We start from the raw sequence: 23,669 nt of genomic DNA on the forward strand, positions 1-23,669 counted from the left end.
CTAGGAATCTCTCCCTCTCACTGCCCAAAATTTCCACTAACTATGAGATGCTATGACTTTGGCATACTTCCACTTACAGGCATCATTTTTGCACTAAAATGTTCACTGATCTTTCAGCTCTATGAGTATGACTTTACTTTTTTGATATCTATTACAGTTTTTGAGATTTTACTGTTGAAGCAACATAAACTTTTTGGTTTTTGCCCTGACACCTCAGCTCCTCCAGTGCGGAATGTCTGAAAGTAGAGTGAGAGAGGCGGTTGATGACAGGTTGCAGCATTCTCCAATGAATTGTCATAACTTCCAAAATCTTCACAGCAGAGAAATAAAAACTACATTTTGACGTTCCCTGAACTCTCCTGCTACTTACAAACTGAGTATTTTACCCCAGAAATGTACTGTTTTGCCAAAAAACGCCTCAGTGTGAGTGAAACTGTCACATCCCTGTAATCTGAAGTAATGTTAAAATCTGACCTATATTTCTCATCAACTTCATTCCTAACTACATTTGCAAATCGCCCTCGTGCGGTCTATTTTAATCCTACAATCGTGGGAGGCACATTATCTTGTTCATCAGAGTCTCCAGATTCTCACAATGTTTTTGTTTTTCTTCTAGCCCTTAGGGTTTCAGCATAAATGCAGTTTGTTCGGACCTATGTCTAGCCCAAAAATCCAGCTGTAGATCAGTGGATACAAAGGAGTTCCAAAGTGTAACTGACAGATCACACTCAGTGTGACATCATCATGATGATCACCATGGTAACCACACAGCTGTGTCTACGGACTGATGAGGTCATTGAGGGACAGAGAAACACAGGTTTTTGTTTACTAAGCCTAAACAGCCAACCCAAACTCTCTTATACACACACATACACACATACAGCCTACCCATACACACACACGCATGCACATGCGCACGCGCACAAACACACACACACACACACACACACAGCCAACCCATACATACCGACGTGCACACACACACACACACACACACCCAACCACACACACACACACACACGCACACACACACACATACAGCCAACCCATACATACCCATGTGCACACACACACACACACAGACACACACACACATACACACACACACACGCACACACACACACAAATCCCCATCTCTTCTCTCTCAATTCTCTCTGTCTCTTTCTCTCTTACTGTCTCCCTCCCTCTCCCTCACGCACACACAGGTGCATGATTTTGAAGATATCATTTGGCTGCCTTGTATTTAAGTCTTTTTCTCTTCTGAACAGTTACATTTCCATTACTTATGAGAGGTTAAAAACAAGGTATTATGTCACATTTAATGATAACTGACAGCTGCCGTTCTTGTGTATTTTTTTTCTGGGATTGTAAAATATGTCAAGGCGTAGAGTCAAGAAGTAATTAGACCCGCAAAAGAAAAATGAAGTTATTAGTTTTGTTACCTAGCGCCACTCAGATTCTCCCAGAATTCCTCATAGTCTGTACTGGGCAGACTCTGGCTGCACAACTGCTACCAATGGCTGGGCCTTTCACAGAGGTATTTTGGCTTCAGAACTGTACAATGGCGGAGCCACGCTGTCCACTATACAGTTTATGTTTGGGACGTATTGCTTTGGAGCTAGAATAGTATAGATATGAAAGTGTGTACACACACACACACACACACACACACACACACACACACACACACACAAACACGGACCCCCTTTCCTTTCAATACGCTCTTTCTCTCCCTCAACCTCTCTCTTTCTCTCCCTCTCTCTGGCTCTCTCTCTTTTCTCTTTACAGCTCTCCCTCTGTCCCTCACACACACACACACACACACACACACACACACACACACACACACACACACACACACACACACACACACACACAAGTACTTTAACAAGTTCTCAAGAGCTTATTTGGGGTTAAGGCTTTGCAACAAGCCACTCTACCATGTCTCATGACATGTAGGTGTATATTTGTAACATAATGTTTTAGGGCTATAACAGTAAAGATATGAAAGTGTGCGCACGAAGCGCGCTTCATTGTGCATGAGGTAATTTGATACTTGTTGAATCAGAAACAAGAAATGTTAAGAAGTGTTTCGCTATGTCAGTCCAAAACAAGTTCTGGTGACATCCGTGTTTCTGAACATTTTTAAGATATGAATGTATGCGCGCGAAGCGCGCTTCATTGTGCATGGGATAATTTGACACCTATTCGATCAGACGTCAGTACAAAACAAGGTCTGGTCACATCGGTGTTTCTAAACTATTTAATGAATGCAAAAAGCCCGGCCGCCGCCCGAGCCCCTCTCACGATTTCCGCGGAAATTGTCTAGTTCTTCTTCTTCTTCTTCTTCTTCTTCCGCCCGCTTTTTTGGACCGCTAAAACTTCTGCAAACTTCAACCGATTTTCACCGTTCAAACTTCAAAACGTGTATTTCAGTGGGGACAAGGGGGCTATGACTCTTCAGAAACTTTTCACAAATACTTTCCAAGATATTCAACAATTTACGAAATTTCGGTCCCATAGAGATGAATGCGGAATTTTCAAAATTTCCTCCCTTCAGGACATTTTTTCAGCCTTCTTCAAACCCTCCTCATTCAGTCATACATTCAGCTACAAACTCCATTCAAACTTCAAAATATTCAGCTATCTTTTGGCTTCATTCAGTGGGTTTCAAATGTTTCCTAGCATTCATAGTTTCTTCACAATGACCCTTCAAAGGTCATGATGCATTTCAGCTCTTCAAGCCGTTTAACATTGGTGTGTATTGGACGGAATGTTTCAGCTCAGAGTGGGAGATTCAAACGACAGAGCAGGGAGAGGGGGAAACAAGACCTGGGAAACTTCTGGGTAAACTGCTCTCTTGGCCACATTTTTTGAGCTATCAACACAAATAAGCCCTCAGCATGTAAGTAGTCTTGTCCTGCCTCTGACAAAGTGGTTTTTAAAGCAAAAGGATGGAGCACTTTTTCACAAAATGGCCAACTGTCGGGCAAAGTCAGCTCCGGCACCCATGTACTCCAATGTTAATTCCTGAGGGGTTTTCTCAGAGATCAGTCAAATTTCCCTCATCTATCTATCACTGTCATGGGCCTATTTCTGCATCTTTAGACATGAAATTTACACAGACAGCTTCCTCAGGGTCTCAGGATTCCTACGGTGTGATCATTTTTCTTATCGGCCCTTTGGTTTAGTCACAGTTGCAGGCAGTTTGACACACTGATTTCAGTGGAAATGTGTTGGGAATCAACAGACTCCACCAGCTCTCTGATGGCAGTTGGTAAACAATGATCACCATGGCAACATCTGGCTTCAGATGAGCCTCAGCTGACAGGCTTACATGATTAAAAACTTACACACAGGACACACAGAATTTCATTTTAACAGCGTTTCAGAGATGAGACTTGCATTTTACCTCAGTCAGGTCATTATTTCCATAACTGTTCTTTAAAATTTAATTCATTGCTTCAAATTTTGAAAAGATGCAGCCATTTCAACTTTAAATTTATTTATCCATTTAACTGATTCATCCATTAATTTCCTTTCATCCAAGAGTTCATGGCAGGTTGATTTAGCATTCTGCATAAGCAGTTGAGTGCCAGCTTTTCATGAATTATTTCAACCATTTTCAGACATAAATTCAGTCATTCATGTTTAGCATTCTGCTTTTGCAGTTGAGCACAAGCTTTTCAAGACTTAATTCAAATGATTTCAGACATAACTTTAGCCATTCTTGTTCAGAATTTTGCTTTAGCAGTTCAGCGCAAGCATTTTAAGACTTCATTCAGCCACTTTCAGACAAACCTTCAGTCATTAATGTTCCACATTCTGCATTAGCAGTTGAGCGCAAGCTTTTCAAGACTTTTTCAACCATTTTCAGACATATCTTCGGTCATTCAGGTTCAGCTTTCGTTACATTAGCAGTTCAGCGCAAGCTGCTTCAGCATTCTGCATTCACAGCGCAATTTCTTCAGAAATTGCTTTTCTAGTTTATGAATGTAATACATTTCCTGTCATTGATTAAAAGCAGGGATTTGGTGAGGGATTTAAATTCTAAATAGAAAATTGAGAACTTTGGAAAAGATTTTTAGAATTTCTGTTTGTGTATTAAAAAAAAATGAGCAAATAATATGACAAGATTTATGACATTTTCCATAGCAATATTTTCCTTATTCTCATAGAAACAAACAATATCTTTGAGATTGAGAGAGTAAACACAGTTAGCAACAGAGAGGAAGTGATATTCAACATCTTTCCAGAATCTTCTGGCATTTCACAATAAACAAAAGATGGGAAAATGTTTCTGTACTGTTTTGACAAAAGTTACACCCCATATCAATACCTATAAACTTAGTAATTAGACAGTTAACAGGATACATTTTATGTAGCATTTTGAAGTGCTCCTCTTTGGCTTTGTTAGTGATACAGTATCTGTGAGGTAAGAGCCAGACCTTCGACCAAATTATCTTCTCAAATTTAGATCTCCGGAAAAATTTCCCTCTGGAGACCAATTTATTTTTTCTTTGAAATAACTGTCGGGTATACTTATTGTTACTTTTTTACAACATGAGTTTGGATGTGACATTTCACTTAACTACTGGTCTATGTGATCCATAGACCAGTAGTTAAGTGGTTTCTCACTGAATCAAACCTTTGTGGATTGCATCCGTCCAAGGGGTCCACGCCACATAGTGCGGAAGAATGACATAATTTTCGCACCTATGGCCCCTTGTGCGGTCCTTTTCACACTGAAAATTTCCACGCCGCGCACATTTGAAAATTTCTAACCTGCTGGACTGAAACGCGCTGTTATCGAAACCGCCTCCTGCATACTACATGTGAATGTGGTAATTTCTCTGTAGCTGAAGTAGTCACTCCCTGCGTTCAGTGGTGCTTTAATAACGACATGCTTCCCACTGATGCAACCCAAACAATTTGGGTTTCCCGGAATCCCTGGGAGTTTTCAGACCACAAAAGGGAGCAAGTACCTAGGGGACAAGACAAGTCAGCTCCAGTTGTCTGCCTGAACTAGCTTGCAGGCTTCACCACCAAAACCATTATGAAAATTCTACACAGCATCCCATCAGAAGAACTTTCTCCAAACAGAGAAGCATGTTGGTGAAAACGTCATGACCTGGTATTGCTCTTCATCCCCAGGACCTTCACAGCTCAACAAAGTCCGGAGAATCCAGAGTTCTTAGGAGTATTGTAGAATCCACAAACATAAACTAACAGGCAGATCAACAGGTCTTTGGCATCCTGGCAGAGGAGGCACATGATTTACAACCTGAATAACAACTGCTTTCCATTCAGGTGTGTTAGAGTCAGGGCTCGGCTGGATGTGAGCCACCAGTCTGTTTACCGTTTCCACTGTGGTTTCCTGCTTTGACACAGAGTCTTTTACGACTGAATTCAGTTTTATGATCACATCATCATAAATTGCCAGAGTCTGTCATCTTTTCCACCACAAGCAGAACTCTGTCCCTGTTTCATGGGATTCTGACCCACTTTGATGCAGCTTGCTGGGGGGATTCTAACTCTGCACAGAGGACCATGGAACTAAGTTTTGTAATGTTTCCTAAAATGGAAGCAAACAGGATTGTGTCATCAATTTATCAATTTGATACGTTTGTCACAAGTATTCCATGACAAAAAGACACCAGGACTTTGTGGATTCGTTTTTGGCAACCCAGACCACGGAGCTACCCGAGGCTCTGAGGGGCTCTGTTTTATCAGATTAAATCTAGAGGAAATTTTTAGTCCTCCCGACCTGTACATGACCAACAGGGCAGAATGTATAAGGAAAATAAGATAGGTCCCGGCACAGAGCCTTGAGGCACACCACACTGCACTGTTGCTGTTTCAGGTCTTGGGTTTTTGCATGTTCTTGCCCTTTTAGCATCTTGAGAAAGAGTTTAGAAAGAATAAAAAAAAGTTTAAAATTAGCATTACACTTTGTGTTGTGTCCTCCTTCGTGTCTCTCTGTGGACAACTCAACGGTTTAAAAGACATTTATTGTATTTTATGTGGCAGAAAATAACTGATCCCTGAAATTCAAGAATTTGACTCTTTTAACTGGACTAACTACATGAAAAATGACAATGAAACAATGTGTAACTTTAAAACTTTATAAAGTTACAGACTCATCACAGACCCAGATCATGGTTTTATCTTAAGGAGGGGGTATCCTGCTGCTCCGTTGTAAACATGGATCTTAATTACCAAAGCTGGGTGTTCAGACTGAGCGTGTGCGGATTTTCAAACCTCTACATGTTCGTATGCTGGAGAAATCTCTGAATCTGTAAACTGATCAAAACACTGTTCTAAAATTAGCAGCAGATCTTCACAAGAGAAGACCTTTATGAGATTTCTGAAATGATTAGGGCATCACATAAGGATACCCTTCGTGGCTTTAAAGAGACAGCAGCTTAAACTGATCAGATAGAGGCTAAAATAAGAGTTTATAAAACACTAGTGTGAGAAAAACAGATTTTATTGAGCTATAAATCAAGTAAATATTCGTACAGGGGTACCAAAGGGACAAAATACAGTTTTAAAAAAGCAAAGTACCCCCTCTTTAATATACGTAACTATTCCTCCATCTGTCTGTATTTCTACACAGGGGTTTTGCACAGAAGCACTTTATGTTATAAGAATGAATTCTTCATCCATATTCCTGAATCACACATTAAAACATTAAACAGTCAAATATTAAATATGATAACATTAAAGTTTCCTTAAAAATAACACCAGGTGCTGAGAGTCTACATAGAGGCCTATGAAGAGGGAAGTCCCTGCTCTGTCCTCTTCCTTTCTGCCACTTCCTTTTTTCTCCTTACAGTTCTGTTAACAGTGCCACACTTCTCTGAAGCCCAGGAAACTCACAGGTGAACATGTCGTACCATTTCCTGCTCAGTTAGTTTCATCTTCAGTGAAACGAATTTACGGTAAACACTCACAGCGAGAGGTGAACAGTGAACACACCCCTTCTGTCGTCAGGACGTAACACACCCCCTGAGAGGGCCGAGTCAGTGGAAGCGCAGCCGTTTCTCTGCCTCAAACTGCGCCTCTTCCTCTTCGGTCAGCTGGTTTCCTTTGACACTGCAGGGACACAACGGGCACCGTCACACACATTCAGACACTTCTTATTCCCTCAGTGCCACTATGTTACACTTTACGTCAATACCACACACAAATCTTTCATGTGTACATCTGAGGAGACAAAATAAGATGTGGAGTCCCCCAAGGCTCCATCCTGGGGCCTCTTCAATTTAACATCTATATGCTTACACTTCTGGATATGCAGAGCAATTTTAATTATCTTAAAACTGAAAAGCTACGACACAGCAGAGAAGTGAATCCTGCTTAAGCATGGCACACTTGATGTCACACTAGCCAAACGAGCTGGGCTCAAGGGTTGAAGCGTGATTAAGCACAGTTTGCTGGTGGGACCACGTCCTCAAATACCACTTGCTGGCCGAGCATACAGGGGCTGCAGATACATTCTGTGAGAGAATTTTTTTTTTTAAGTGTGAAGTGTCCAGGGAGTTACCTTTTCATTCATTCATTCAATTTCTGAACCACTTATCCTGTACAGGGTCGCGGGTGAATGGAGCCTATTCCAGCTGTCATTGGGCGAGAGGCGGAGTACACTCTGGACTCGTCGCCAGTCAATCACAGGGCTTATCTTTTTCTTTCTGACCAAAAATGCTTGTTTGACAATGCATCTGTTGTTGTGATCCATAATCCAATTAAGTCCAATCCAAATCCAATTAATTAGTTAATTGTGATCAAATATTTTAATTGACAGCCTTAGTTTTACTACAGGAGAATACTCATACAAGAGGACGGCGGGAAAAAGGGGTAAAACATGTTACTTTTAGCGTGAGACTTGACAGCTAAGGGGACAACATCTGCTTCACACTGTTTTATTACAGGGAAAAAAAACCCAGAGAGTGACAGGGACAAACAGCTCCTCACCAGATCTCTTTGATGGCCGTGTTGTGAGCCAGGGCCTCAGAGAGCTGTCTGATCCCGGTCACTGTGAACTGGTTGTTGATTAACCTGCAGAGAAATGCAGAGAAAGAGTGAATTTATCAATCAGTGTGTGACCCCATAGGAGATAACACTTATGTGTGTCCGTACCAGAGGTGGCTCAACCCCGTGTTTGCCTGGATCAGCTCAGACAGCTGTGGAGCTACATCATCAGCCAGCTCGTTCTGCACCAACCTGCAGCAGCAGCAGAGACAGGATTCAGCACAGAGAGAGCATGGTTTGACTGAAAACACATCTCCAAACCTGCCTACCAGAATATCCTGAGGACAGAGTTCTCCTTCAGCGCCTCAGCGAGTTTCCTCCCTCCTTCAGATGTGATGTCGTTAGCTGAGAGGCTAAAGCAAAGAGGGACAGGAGGCTTTGATCAATCAGTGAGTCTGATTCAGGGGGAGGACGGTGAGTCTTTGTGGGGTCTCACCTGAGGTTGGTAAGGTTCGGGTGTTGCCTCAAAGCTTCTGCAAACGCTTCTGCTCCTTCATCACCTATGCTGTTTCCCCACATCCTGAAGAAAAGAGCTCCTCTTTAATTCACCCTCTGTGTTTACCAGTTTCTTTAGCTTAGACTGACTCATCACACTGCACAAAGCCATCCAAGCTGTGTTTACATCTTATTTTCTGTCAAAAAATTCCAAATAAACTCGATATTAGCCACATTTACCTGACAGGTCCAGAGAAATGTCTTGTTATGTTCTAAAATAAGAATATTATCTTCATACAAAAACAGATTTACTGAATTTTTCCCACCTCATTGGTAGATTTCACCATTTCAGGTGTCATTTTTAGTTTTTAATACCTTAAAATAAGACATTTTTCTGGAATAGTCAGGTAAATATGGCTCATGTTACATCTAAAAAGACTGTTTTCACAAGATATTGGACAAAAAAATTGCTTCAGTATTTTCAGGAAAAAAAGCTGCTCATGCTAATGAAAGCTTCTAACCACAGACTGTCAAAAACAAATGGAGGTCAACTGAGGTGACCACAAAACCTGCTCCCCCTGGTGGCTGGCTGCAGTATAAGTCAAAAACTCTGTCTCGCCAGTCAATCCAGATGGGCTCTGGTCAAATAAAAAAAAAAAATACATGTATGCTGTGGTGATATGAAGATATTATTGGGCTGTGTTGTGTTCAAGTCCTCTTTTTTCAGAAAAGTTTCTTTTTCATTAGTTAATGGAGGTTAAAAAAGGGGTTTAACATCATATTTGACAAAGATTGACAGCTGTTCTTGTGTAGTTTTTTTGGGAACAGTAAGATACGACGGGGAGGAGAGCCAAGAAGAGAGTAGACTCTCAAAGAACAACATATTTTTTTACTGGACCCCGATCAGGTTCTCTACTGAGCAGACTCTGGCGGCACAATGACGGGGGTATTATGGCTACAAAACTGTACAATGGTAAAAGGCGGAGCCAGGCTGTTCACTCTAAATACAAGCCATGATTCAATCTAAGATCCTCACAGCTTTACACAAAGGATCTCTGGAGAGTGAGGAGCCACTGCACTGACTCTAAGGACACCAAGCTCCACTGAAAAAAAAACAGAGGTTTAAAGGTCATCAGCTGCATCAATAGTGTTTGTTGTGTACAATCACAGCACAGTTTGATCTGAAATGAGCACTTCATTCACTAAATTCACCCAAACAAAGACGCAGAATGAGACCAAAAGAGCACCGAGTACATGCTTTGTAAGGCTCAGTGAACATTTCTCTTTTCTCTGTGGAGTCAGGTTGGCTTAAGAGTGCAGCATCACACATTTTCATCACAAAAGAGGTCGAAAGAGGTCACAAAAAAAGGTCTGGATTTGTAGCCTGATACGCCGAGAACACAGGAGATCAATTACAGACTCTGCATGATAACTTCCTCCTTCTTACACCTGAAGCACTCTGTAAGAAAACTCCAAAGCTTTTATTCATGAACTTACTGGAAGCAAAAAGCATCTTACAAATACAGTAAATGCTCTTTAGAGAGTGGGTATTCTGCTATCCCAAATTTCAAAAATTGGATCTAAAGTAACAATGCTGGAAGTTCAGACGAGATGTGAACAGATTTTCAAACCTTTACATATTTGCGTGTTGTAGAAATCCCTGATCAAAATGCTCCGTTCTTAAAATAACACCAGATCTTCAGTAGACTTGCTGAAACAATGAGGTCATCAAAAAACGGATCTCATTATTGGTTCATGACATGTTAGAAGGACGGGCCTCAAACACCAAGGTCTGTCCAACAGGCCCCCAGAGGGTAGGCCAATCAGAGGGAAGGGAGTTTGTGGCACTGGGAGCCTTAAAGAGACAGCAGCTAAGACAAAGTGTTTCTGACAGAGGCTGAAATTAGGGTTAACTAAAAAAAAAAGTAGGGTTGTTCAAGCTATAGATGATGTTAGGCTTCTACAGGGGCACACAAGAGGACAAAAAAAAAAACACAATACCCCCTCTTTAATATGAGCATAACTCATTAAGTAAGGTTAGTAAAACAGGTTTGTGGTTCTGATTTCACTGTTTTGTAAGAGCAGCACATTAAAACATTCCCCATGATGGGATCTTCAGCAGCAGCCTCACCCAACGTCAAATATAGACGTGCTCTTCTGAATCGCCTTGGCCAGAAACTTTCCTCCAACAGCTGTGATCTTGTTTTTGCCAATCCTGGGGACAGAGTATGGGGGTTATCAGTCAAAGGACTGAGACTTATTTTACAGTCACTGACTTGATAAACTCAAACTTGACAGAATGATAAAGAAAATGTTCACAAACATACTTGAGCACTCGCAGCTCTGGGCACTCTTCAATGATCTGAGCGACGAGCTTTGCTCCAACATCAGTGATGTGATTGTTGTAAAGCCTGGGGACAGAGGGACAGATGAAGGTCTGGAGCAGGATAGATGAATCATTTCAGGAGCATACCAAAATAAATTTGTGAAAGTTCCCTTTATATCCTCAAAACAAGCAACAAATCAAAGGCCCAGGGACCCACACTGGTAAAATCTGTTGACTTGTTGCTCAGGCTGAATGTGGCTCTTAGCATGTCAGGGGCTTCACAAGACCAGAGAGGCCAGAACTTCAGTGTCTCTCTAAGGCAGGGGTTCCCAAACGTTTCATCTTATGGCCCCAAAATTAGCAATGCTGGGGACCAGTGACTCCCTGCTGTGGGAGCACACTGACAGGCCAACTCAGAAAAAAAAAAAAAAAAAACAGATGAAAACACAAAAAAAGGTTGAAGATACTTCATTTAGCTGATGCATACAAAATCAGACTACCTTTGGTCACATGTTGCTGTGTTTCCTGGATTAATCTGCCTTCAATGATACTGCCTTTTTCCTGGTTTTGTCTTCAACAAAGAAATGTGGAAACATTCTCTGTTTGTATGCTGCTAAATAAAATCTATGGAAGCCCATTTCTGCCAGTTATGATAATAAAAAATAAAACCTGGCTTTGTTGAGATTTTTTGGGCCCATTCTGAGAAATATTTGTAGTATAAAAAGATAAATGTCTCTTAATATCTCGAAATTATCGTTTTTTTTCTGGACATGTCAGCTGATTTGGCTCAGATTAAGTGAAAAAAAGATGATATTTCACCAGAAATAAGACAAAAACTTGTTTGAATTTCATTTTTTGCAGTGCAGGTGACCTCCAAGACTCAAAGAGGTCTAAAAATTTGATGCCTTTTAAGAAATTTTGACACAAGAAAAGTTGTCAATCGTTGTGTTTTTCTCCTGTTTGAATGCTCCTCATGTGTTTCAGCTGTGTCTCATTTCACACCTGTTTGATTGATCCCCTGTCTATTACGTCTGTTTCTTGAGTTCCTCTGTCAGTTCATTGTTTTCATTGGTACGATGTCTCTGTGTTGGCTGTCTGCTGTTCTGTTTCTCCTTGTGTTTCTTGGTCCTTTGTGAGTTTTCAAGTTTTTTAAGGATCCTCTCCTGAAGAGAGAATTCCTGACAGAGAAGACCTAACTATGACTTGTACTCGTATTTTTCAAGTGTTCAATTCACCATCTTCAGACCCAACTTGTTCCAGAGATGAGTCTATGCTCAGGGGGTCAGATTACAAAATTAAAAAATCTGTGCACTGTGTTTTTAAAATGTGGTTAAACATGATTAAACTTACGTTTCAAAAATCAAAATGATCAAAGTTCTGTAAATGAGAAAATGCAGACTTGACCGTCTCGTGCGCTCACCCCAGGTACTTCACGACTTTGTGCCTGCACAGCTCCTCAGCCAGCACTTGAATGCTGCTGTCAGTGAGGTGATTGACCGACAACCTGCAGAGGAAAGGTTTGATGAGTCCGTCTGAACGTTCCTTTACAATTACTTTAATTACTTTACAATAATTAACACACGCTTACTACAAAAACTACATCTGCAAGGGGAAATCTCAGATTATTTTCTCTTTCATTCTGAGTTTTTTTCTTCTAACAAGTGTTTTTGTATTTAAATTAGGGCTCTCACTGTAACGCGTTGATTAGATTAATTACACACGCAAATTAATGCATTATGAAAATTAACACAATTAACTCATTGGCTGCCTGCCATTTTCAGAGCACTTTGAACAATCTTAAAGACCCAAATAATCTTGTTTTCTCTGACAATGAAAACACCAAAACTACCTTAGAAGAGTGGACTCTCTTCTTTCATGTCTCTCTTCCAATTTTTGATCCAAAATGTACTTTTTTGGTCACGTTCATCTTGGCGCTCCATCCTTTGATCCTCTCTATGATCTCTGTTGTCTTTCTCACGATCACACATCACATCACATCAGATGGAGCGTGAGCTGCCTGAACTTTTCTGACTTGCAGCGTCTCTCTGTGTCTCTGTCATCTCACATTTCTCCTCATATCCATGCTGAGCTCTCATCCAAAGAGCACACCGCTCTTACCTACAGTAGTTTATGAGCAGGATTTTGATTGACAAGCTCACTCAGACCCTGTGTCCCCTCGCTGAAAAACATGACTTACTTCTATAGATGCAGTAAACAGATGCAATCAAAATGAAAAAATGTGGATTTACAAATCTTCTCTTATTCGTGTATTCATTTGATTAGTTGTGCACTAAAATTTTGCAATGTCCTAGAATTCAAATTCTTTATTTGGGACATAAGCAGATATGAGATTAAAATGTGATTAAGTAGATTAATTAATTTGTTTAATTATTAGAATAATTAATCACAAATGCTGTAATTAATTAGATTAATCGCCTGATAGCACTAATTTAAATTAAAAAGTTGATGCAATATGAATGATTATGAAGGTGGATGTGGGTAACTTGTCTAAGCATTCATCTTTATCGTTATTGATTTTTTTTTTTTTTAATGTAAAGCAGAAAATGACCCAATGAACTTTTGAAGACTTTTACCGTCTTGGACTCCAACACGCCATGTCACACTCCTGAAACACTATTCTACTCAGAACTTTAGAGGAGGTGTAATTACAGATGAATGTCTTTCTTTGACTTCACCTCTGTCTTTAAGTAATGATACTGCACACTAATGAACTTCCTTATTGAAGCACAGAATCTGTTTACATTTCTTTTCCTCTGAGTTTCAGATGCTCCAGGCTTTATGAAAGGTGAAGGCAGATAGACTTTGGTTTGGTTTGAGACCCTAACAGAAAATGTAGAAGTACACATCATTTAGAACATGATTCATTTCAGCTTCATAATCCACACATGGTAAGATGAAAGCTGGGGGCTTGGGTTCTCAAACGTCACAACTGAATGCAGGGGGTTCAATCTAGCACTGTTTCCACTTAATTGACCTAGCTCAGCACTTATCTAGTCTTATGTTCTTGTACAGTTCCAGGGTTGAAGTATGTTTATCTGGCAGATAGAAGGATAGCTTCTGTCTCCAGCTTGTGTCTGAGGTCTCTCTGACCTTGTGTAAACTTTTACCCAGCCTCCTCGCTCCATGCTCTGATCCAGCACATCTCTCTGTAAACTGACACCAGCTGTGGGTTGAGACAGTGGTGTCAGTCATGTTTTTTTGGCTAATTGCTCTCAGGTGTTTAGTTTAACTCAACCTCTGAAGGGGCGTAGCAATGATTGTTATAAAATCCCATTGCCCATGGGTATCGGGGCTCATTCTGTGTGACCAGAATAAATGCTGAACTGAGCAATAGATCCTCTTCTTGTGATCTTTGGGAGCTGTTCGACTAGAGAACCAGGTAGATTTTATTACAACAGTCTAGTTCAGGTCTAATCGGTGAAGCCTTGTCCTGTTTGTATTTCCACAGCCAACCATGCCCCCTTGTGGCAGGCGGCATGTAAGCTGGATGACAATAGCTGCATCAGTTACATGAAAGTGGGACGCCAAAGCAGCACAACACAGTGCAGCTCTAATAAATCCAACAAAGAAGAAAAATGCAACGCAGTAAACAAAGAGCAACGATGGAAGACATCCAGCAATTTGTCTTCTCTTTGATTGGCATGTGGCTCTTTGTTACAAAGAATATTTAAGCTTTGTTTCAGAGAAGGCTGTATGCCACCAGGAGAAATACAGCTTCTGTCACACAGGAAGTGATGATTCTTTCAACCAATCAACGGACTGCAGTGTTTCTAGCTTCACCTTCTGGGATTGGATCAGTTTGCCAACAGAAGGGTCCCAAAAAGTGGGATGGTACGGGTTGGTAATTTGGGGACCTGTCCTGGGATTAGTCAGTGGAAACACCTCAAAATGCACGCCGTACCGAGACAAACCAAACTGAACAGCTGGGTGGAAACGGGGCTTAGGATTGGCTGGCGCTGGTATCACACCTGAAAACGCTGCCACAGATGGGTTTGGCATGCTTTGAGCCTCACTCATTGGCTGATTTGCCTGGTTACGTGTGGACCAAAGTATTTTCAAAAATGAATGAAGGGGAGTATTCACTTTGGAAAACACACTGCTACATGAGTACAAGGCCTCAGATCTTCTCTTAGTCTGACTGATTTAATACTATGGGAGCTTTCACACAAGGTATGAATCCTGTTGTTTGAAAATATCTGACAGTTTTCTGAGGGTGTGTGGATGTTGTTGTATAGATTTGGGAACCTACTACCTAGATTCCCCTACTCTCTATGTTTTTTTTCTTCTTGGTATCTGAGTCCTGTCCCTCTGGGGTTCAGGTCTTACCTGACTACCGTCATCTTACAAAAGGAGGGCCTGAGCTGCTTCACCCCATAGTCGCTGATGTTGTTGTTGTCCATGTCCAGCCCCAGGAGCTTCTTCCTGTGCTGCAGGACAAAGTTGATGGCGGTGCAGTCCCCTGAGAAGACGTTGCAGTAGCCCAGCTTGATGAGGCTGGCTGTGATGCCTTTAGCCGTCATCTGAGCGATGTAATTACTCCCCGTCTCAAAGATGCACCTCAGGATCCACAGGAAGTTTGGTAGAACGTGGACCTTCTTGCCTTCATCGCTGTTATAGTGGGAGAGGCCTCTCAGGTGGAACTTCACGCTGGTGGACAGGTAGGATTTGAGCAACGCTCGCTTCTTTTTTAAGAGCAGAGGAGACACCAGATGCCCCATGAGCGCGGTGTGGGCCTTAGAGAGCAGTCCACACAGGAACAGATTGGTAAACTGAAGGTGTTCATTAGTTGTAAACGGCTTCTTCTCGCTGGGCTTCGAGGAAGCCCTGCCGCAGGAGTCTAGACACAGACAGGAGGCCTCTGCCTTCCTGCTGCACTCTGTAAAGAACTTAAGGATGGAGCTGGGAGCAGTCTGCTCATCCAGCACCAGAGCAAATGCAGCCAGGAACGACTGCAGGGTGACGTGGAGGAACTCAAATGAGCCAGGGCTCCCGTCAGAGTCAAAGTCACAAACAGGTCTGAGGAAGCCGAGCGGCAGCTCCTCCTCTGTCAGGCCACACTCGCTGATTTCCTCCTGGCTGCAGATGAAGCTTCCTCTCTCCATCCCCTGAAGAGCCAGTTTAGAAAATGCTGTGAGCACCCTGAGCCCTTGTTTCAGAGTCTCTGAGACGCAGCGAGCGCTTTTCTTCAGCAGGGACGGCGCAGGGCACGCCGAGCGGCTGAGGAAGACCTCGCACAGCATGAGGAAGATGTCAGTGAGCGTGATGCAGGTTTCAGGAAGCTGGAAACTGTCGTGCATGCTGTGCAGGTGCCTAAAACTCTTGAAGACGATCCAGCAGAACAGCGGGGTGGAGCACAGGCCGCAGAGGTGGGGGCTGGCATCCAGCTGCACCGCCACCAGCCGTCTGTGCTCCTGGTCCTTGAAGTGCAGATTGATGTAAGCCTTCAGATGAGATGGGGAGAAACCCCGCAGCGTCACCTTCTTCCTGATCACCTTACTCTGGATCTCAATCCCTGTGCGGGCAGTCAGGACCTTGTGGGAGCCCTTCAGTAGTTTGCCGCAGAGTAAGCTGAGGAGGAGCTGCAGAGGGTGGGCCTTGTCTTCTGGAGAAACCACCTCAGGGACATTAATCAGATCAAGATCCTCCTGGATCTCATCATAGCCGTCAAATGTGAAAATAACTTTCTGAGGGAAGCGCAGGATGTAGTCGAACACCTCGTCATCTGGATCGTGGTCGGGGTAACAGTTGTGTTTGAACAAAAGGTCTCTGAGGGAGATCTGCTCGGCCTCCTTGAAGCTGCTGAACATCCGACAGCGGAACTTGAAGAAGAAAATGGCGTCCGTGTGGAGCTCCTTTTTGGACCAGAGGTTCTGGAGCTTCTGCAGGAGGATAGATTTCCCCACACCAGCATCCCCCATCACGTAGACGGTCTCACCCTCAGGGTTGAAAACTGCTTTGTCTTCCAGGAGCTGGTCCAAACTCTCCAGGAAGCCCAGACTTTCATTAGAGTCGTTTAACAGTTCCATCAGAGTGTCCGTGTACAGGTCCTCCAGGCGGGTCTCCTCTTTCTGCCCGTATGACATGATGAAGCTGGTGTCCCGGCTCATCTCCTGCCTCAGCTTCTCACAGTACCTGCTGACTGAGAGGACACAGGCTGTGAGTCAGTGGGTCACGTTCCACTCCCAAATCACGTGGATCAGTGAAAAAAGGATGAATCAGAAACATTTAACCCCACTTCTCTCAAAAGACATTATTGTGTGGTGGAAAGACAAAGGCAATAAAAAAAAAAAAGCTCCTGAAACAAGAAGAAGAAGAAGACGGCAGCAAATCTCAGTTATTTGGAAGCAGTTGGCTTAAGTTAAGTTGATTTAACTAAGAGGTTTATATAAAAGCTGAACTCTTTTAACTTGTGCAGTATTAATTATTGATTTATTCTTCATTTATTTCTTTATTAATATTTCTGACTGCAACTGATGATTACCAAACACAGCTAACCGTGTCATCGATAGAGGCCGTTTATTCTGTGGTGTATGATGAAAGCAGGGTGAGACCTCAGTAAAGAGGAAGTGAAGGATTGACAAAAAGCTGAGAACAAATAAAACACAGCTCAGCTCTTTCTCAAGTGAACACAGTGAAAATATAAAAATGAACCAAAAGGATCTGTTGAATCTTTAAGAGGAGGAAGTCTCGGAGTATGAAAATAATCATGCTACTCCTGTGTCCTGCCTGAAGGGTGAGTCACTCAAAGAATGAACAGGAGTCAGCTTGTTTAGATGTAAAAGAGAAAATGAATGACTTCTGACCTACTTAATATCTCAGTGAGTCCAGTATCTGTTGGTCACCCTTAAGTCTTGATCCTTGGCCTGCTTTCTGGTCAGAGGCAGGAAATGTTAAACCAACTATTTAGGCTTCGAGTAGTTTTCCTTCCATAAGGTAACACATGAATATACTTCCTGATATCTGGGAGTCAATCCTGTCTCAGTGATGCTTTGGTGGCTGGACTACTGTAACTCTCTTTTATCCGGCTGTCCTAATAGGTCTTTGAGGACTCTTCAGCTGGTTCAGAACGCTGCAGCTTGGGTACTGACATGGACCAGGAGGAGAGAGCACATCTCTCCAGTGTTAGTGTCTCTACACTGGTTACCTATAAAACCTTGAATAGAGTTTAAAATTCCTCTTCTGAATTTCAACGCGCTTAACAGCATTGGGTCATTCTAACTCACAGAGCTCGCAGCACCCTTATCACCCTAGGTTACTGAGCTCCCAGCATGCAGCCTGCTCGTTGTACCCAGGGTCTCTAAAAGTAGTCTGGGAGGTTGGGCCTTTAGTTTTCAGGCTCCTTTTCTTTGGAATCATCTATCAGTCAGGGTCCAGGAGGCAGACACCATCTCTACTTTAAAAAGTAGAAATCAAACTTTCCTTTTTAATAAAGCTTATTGTTAGAGCTGGATCAGGCTTGAACCAGATCTTAGTTTGACTACTTATAGGCACAGACTGCTTATGGGCTCAGACTGCTATAGGCGCTGACTGCTATAGGCTCAGATATTAACTCAGACTGCTGTAGGCTCAGACTATTATAGGCTTAAGCCGCGTTTCCACCAAGCAGACAGGTTTGGTTCGTCTCAGTATGGCGCGCATTTTGTGGCGTTTCCACTGACTCAACCCAGGACAGATCCCTAAAAACCGAGACGAGCGGTCCCACTTTTTTGGGACCTTTCCGTATGGGTGCCAGACTGAACTGATCCGCTCTAAGAAGGTGGAGCAACACACTGCAGACCGTTGATTGGTCAAAAGAATCGTGACTTACCCCGACAGCTGCTGTATTTCTCCTGGTGGCACACAGACTTCTCTGAAACGAAGCTTGATTGCACTTTGCATCAAAGAGCTACATGCCAATCACAGAGAGGACAAAATGCTGCATGTCTTCCATCCGTGCTCTTTGTTTACTGTGTCGCGTTTTTCTTCTTTGTTGGATTTAATAGCGGGGTAAGCTGCTATGGCGTCGCGCTATTGTTGAACAGTTGCGGCTTCCAGCATCCGGCTTACACGCCGCCCACCTCGAGAGGGCACAGTTTGCTGTGGAAATGCAAACGGGATCCGGCTTAACTGTACCAAACCGTCCCAAACCGTACTGAACCGACCCGGACTGCTTGGTGGAAACGCAGCATTACACTCCTGTAGGCTCAGACTATTATAGGCTTAGACTGCTAAAGGCTCAGACTGTTGACCATAGACCAGTGTTACCCAACCCTGGTCCTGGAGGACCCCTGCCCTGCATGTTTTAGATGTTACCCGACTCCAACACACCTGATTCAAATGATCAGCTTGTCATCAAGCTCTGCTCGAGCCTGATAACGAGCCATTCATTTGAATCAGGTGTGCTGGAGTGGGGTAACATCTAAAACATGCAGGGCAGGGGTCCTCCAGGACCAGGGTTGGGTAACACTGCCATAGACCTTTTTGTTAGTTCCTGAGCTCACTTGATTTGAAGGCTTCTCTGGTTCCCCTTCTTTTGACCTGACAGTCTCCAGCTGCTTTGATTCAAGCTTTTATTCCTTTCCCTACTTTCAACACCTTGTTTCTAAATGCTTATATAAGAGGCATCCAGAGGACTAAATCTGCATAAATCTAAAGTTCCTGGAAATATTCCACACACTTCCATCATTACTGTCTGCAGCTCATTTGTGTTGATATTGTTATTTGTCTCTATCTCTCTCTCCGACCCCATCATGAAGTATTTTGCACACAATACAATGGCACTAACAAAAAGAGACTCCATCTGTGGTTTGATGACCTTAGGCTGCAGTCAGAACAATACCAGGTGTAAATTGAGATATTTGCATCCCAACAGAAGCTTCTTTATCCTAACACTTTGTGAACCTCAAACCAATCAGAATCGTTTATGCTTCGATTAATTTGTTCTCTGGGCTGATAAAAGACAAATCAATGAGATGGCAGGAGCATGATAAATGGCTGTTGTACTTACTGGGGTCTGTGTTAACCACTTTTAGCAGTGATACGTCATGGCTTGGGTTGTAGTTGATCTCTTGCAGCAAAGGCTGGAGGTCAACATATGCATCAGGAACTTGATAAATGATGTACATGAAGAACTCACAGGCCTCCTCCCCTTTGCACTGGACAAGCTCCAAGATTTTACGCACCTGGAAACATACAGCATGACTAAGTTTGAATGTTTTCAACAGTACAAATATTTGTCATTTTATAAATTTGATGACACAAATGAAGCACAATAGTTAGAAACAACCTTTTAAATAAAAATGTTCTGATTTTCTAACCTGCTCCGGCTTGGTCGCTGTTCGCTGTATGATCTCGACCTCCTCCTCACAGACGAAGCCGGAGGCCGACAGGTTGTCCAGGATGCACTGAACACTCCTTAGCCGGTTCACTAGCAGCTCTCTGTGATAGGTCAGGACATTCAGGCACGACACCCTGACTTCTCTCATCGGAGCCATGTTTACTGCAGGACAGTCACGTCTGTGGAACAACAGAGCGCAGGTGTACCACACTGTCATTATACCTATATTATATCAGGGTATATCAACACAAGTATATAAAGGCACTAACATTTTAAAAGATTAATACAACTCAGTATCTCAGCAATTCAGCATCTCATAAAAATAGAATATAGTAAAAAGGCTGAAGTTGTAAATTGCTACAAGTGGCTGCTCTCTTTCTGGTCCTTATTTTTTCTACTTTTTCCTCATTTTTTTCATCATCTTTGGGTGTGGAACCTGTAATTGCTTTCTAAGGCTCATTTGCTGGGCATGGACCCCAAGCTGGTTGCGTTTGCAGAGGTGTTTTTATTACTTTTGTTACTGTGTGTCCCAGATCCTACACGTAAACATGCTCACACTTTTTAAACACAAGTTCAAATGTCAGCATCCTGTTGCATAACGATGCTAACTGGTGCTAGGCTAGATGTTCCCCACAAGATGAGGAGAAAGAGGCAAAGATGACGTACTGGTGCTGTGGAGAGCGCTAAGAAGAGAAGACTGTGCCCTGTCCTCTCATCCATTGTTACGTGAATGTAAGACTCATCCCCACTAAGGTGGACAAGCTGGCTGTGCTAACCCAGCACCAGAGGGAATGCCAGCAGAGTAGTATCATGCTATTCCCAGGGACCCCATTAACAGAGCTAAGACCGGAAACAAATGCCATGTCGGCAGGATTTCACCGGCTGTGAGCAAAGGAAAAAGGAGAGAAAGACTGCTCTGGAGACTGTGGAGGTGGAGGCTGACAGGAGAATGATACCCAAGCTTCCGTCTCTGATGGACAACATGTCCCACCTCTTATGTCCCTACCTTTATGTTTTGTTCAATATGTTGCAACGGCACTCCCACTAGCAGGGTCTACTGTTTTGGTGGGCCATCTCTTTTCATTTGTCTTTGCAGGATGCTGTTGGGTGGTGTTCCACTGCACCTGGGCAGACACCGCTGGTCTAGGTGCAGGCTATTTAGTCTCTGCTCATCATCCCACGGGTGGCCTGTCATGAAGTCTCAGACGTGAGGTGTGGGTTGTGTGGCGTCAGTCTGTGGCATTGCACTATTTGTTGTCTTTTGATCTTTGCATTTAAATAAGGGAAGAATAAAACTTATAAAAACTGTTTTCTCTGTGCGCCGCCTGTTTTTTTTGTCAGGTCTTGAGAGCTGGGCTGTGAAAATGTAAACAGAAAAAAACTCTTAATTACTGTCTTTGATATATTGTCATTGTTGTGATTTTAACAGTGCACTTTCTCCTTTGCTGCTGTAACTCTGTAGATTTCCCCACTGTGGATGAACAAAGGGTCATCACATCTTATTCATCACAATTAAACAGTGAGAATATTTCACTCTGTGTGTACTGAATCTTTATCATTTATGTCTTAGAAATATAATGTGTTTCAAGATGTCTTAAGGTATTACTATTCACTTTCACTTTTTTTTACCAATTGGCTTTAACATTTCATGATTTTTTTCAGTTAAATCAAAAAATTTTAAGATTTACTTTTTTTCATCAATTAACTAAGCTGGAAAATGAGACAAACAACTGTCAGAGTTTTAGCATTTTTTTTTTAAATAAAACACTTTAACTGTTAACTCTCCCTGGTTCATTCATGTTGTCTGTAAAGGACCTGACGCATAGTTGCCATGATGTCAAACTGCAGCATGTAATAGAATAGTAAAGGAAATTGCATTATTGTACATTGTGTAGTAATAATAGACTAAATATCATATATGTTATCATAAACTGTAAAAAGAACTGAAACTGAAACATATAGAGAACCAAAGAGACTCAGAACATCTTGCACATCCCAGGAGAAACCGTAATGTTTTACTTTCAAGTCAATTGTTTCCATCAATTAAACACTTTCTTTGGTATTGTCATTACTTATTCTATCTAATACATGGGTTTTTATGTCAAGAAAGAAAGAAAGAAAGAAAGAAAGAAAGAAAGAAAGAAAGAAAGAAAGAAAGAAAGAAAGAAAAATTCTTACAGACTATGGTAAGGTCTTTTGTCATCGTTGTGATAAAAGTCTATTTTAGACGTCCTGAAGTGTGTCAAATATGAAAAATTAACTTACGACATGATGTGAGACGGTGTTGGCTATCATATTATAGATGATGTTGTCATAAATGATATTTGTGTAACTGACAACGTAAAGGTGAACAGTAAATATAGCACATGGAGAACTTCTGATGGACATATTTTAAAATTTCAGCTGCTAAAAAGTTTCAAAACGATGCCAAAAAAGTCAGTTAAATCGTTCGTGGTTTTCGTTTTTTATCTGTTCCTGGTTTCTTATACAGTCCGTGCCTATTTTCTGAATGGCACACCTTGACTGGGTAAAATTACCAGAACTACTTGAATTGATTTCAAACTGTCTTAACCCACAAAGTCAGCGGGTTATAAAGATCAGATGTGTCTCTGTACATCCAGTGGACAGCTGCAGGTAACCAGAGAAACATCTGGTTTAACTGACAGGTCAAACTAATGAAGACAGATGCTCTTGTTGTCATCGATTCATCGTTTCATCTGTTTTTCCTGCTTTCCACACACAAAGCTAACTGAAACCAAACATAGACACAAACCCTACTTCAGAGGACTGAATCTTACCATTGTGTTTCCTCCACTCCACAGAGCCGTAAACAGGGCGTGTTCAGATCAATGGCTTCATGTTAAAAAAGAAACTGAAGCTGTAAAAACAAACGGTCCGTCTGTGTTTGTTGAACACTTCATCACCCCATGATCCGCTGCTGAAGCTCCTGTCATTGACTCAGGAAGCGAAAGTGTGTTTGACTCAGTGCGTCAGTTCTCTCCACTATTTCACAAGCTCAGCGTGCTGCATTCAGGGCCCTGCGGAAAAAAGTGGATTCCGATTATATTCAAAGCTGCACAGATGGATACAAGCACAAATAAAGCAAATATAAAGACTGATTTAACCATTAGAGCTCCTTTTGAACATCATTCACTTACCCGGTACAGTTTCATTGTTTTTTTTTTTTGTTTTGTTTTGTTTTTTTGTATTTATTTATTTATAGATTACCATGATTATTAAGACCTGGTACCAATACCTGGGTTTTCTGGCAAGAATTTAGAGTTAATTTTTTTCTTTAGACATCTCTTAAAGAAGAAAGGGACTCTGTGGATCATATAGAGTTAGGTAATTCATTCCACCATTTGGGCACAACAAAGGAGAAGAGTCTGGCTTGAGATTCAGAGCCGCGCTGGAGTGTAAGACCTGGATGAGGGACCCCAGGTAGGCAGGAGCTGTTCTTGTCAATGTTTTGTAAGCCAGAAGAAGAGCTTTGAATTTGATTGGAGCTGCCACTGGAAGCCAGTGTAGAGACATTAA

At 42.1% G+C, this 23,669-nt stretch overlaps 1 protein-coding gene across 1 annotated transcript; it reads right to left on the minus strand.

The window, feature by feature from the left end:
- Window positions 1–6,529: 6,529 nt before the first annotated feature.
- nod1 (nucleotide-binding oligomerization domain containing 1) lies at window positions 6,530–23,091 on the minus strand. The gene is made up of 12 exons (XM_074684515.1): window positions 22,931–23,091; window positions 20,113–20,311; window positions 19,803–19,977; window positions 15,143–16,955; window positions 12,216–12,299; window positions 10,797–10,880; window positions 10,601–10,684; window positions 8,471–8,554; window positions 8,304–8,387; window positions 8,143–8,226; window positions 7,978–8,061; window positions 6,530–7,098 (listed from the first exon to the last, which is right to left on the minus strand). The coding sequence occupies exons 2-12, from the start codon at window positions 20,287–20,289 to the stop codon at window positions 7,026–7,028; spliced, it is 2,826 nt and encodes a 941-aa protein (XP_074540616.1). The 5' UTR covers window positions 20,290–20,311; window positions 22,931–23,091; the 3' UTR covers window positions 6,530–7,025.
- Window positions 23,092–23,669: the final 578 nt, after the last annotated feature.

The sequence above is a fragment of the Halichoeres trimaculatus genome, unplaced genomic scaffold, assembly GCF_033239565.1.
Source record: "Halichoeres trimaculatus isolate MK-OKI-2021-1 unplaced genomic scaffold, fHalTri1.1 fHalTri1_scaffold_12, whole genome shotgun sequence".
Classification (NCBI taxonomy): Eukaryota; Metazoa; Chordata; class Actinopteri; order Labriformes; family Labridae; genus Halichoeres; species Halichoeres trimaculatus.

Excerpts from the sequence above, each read along its gene's own strand:
- nod1 (XM_074684515.1), bottom strand. The coding sequence starts at position 20,289 with ATGGCTCCGATGAGAGAAGTCAGGGTGTCGTGCCTGAATGTCCTGACC. Across the intron at positions 10,685-10,796 it reads CCAGAGCTGCGAGTGCTCAA|GATTGGCAAAAACAAGATCA; the intron begins GTATGTTTGTGA and ends CTCTGTCCCCAG. Across the intron at positions 8,062-8,142 it reads ACGGGGTTGAGCCACCTCTG|GTTAATCAACAACCAGTTCA; the intron begins GTACGGACACAC and ends ATTTCTCTGCAG.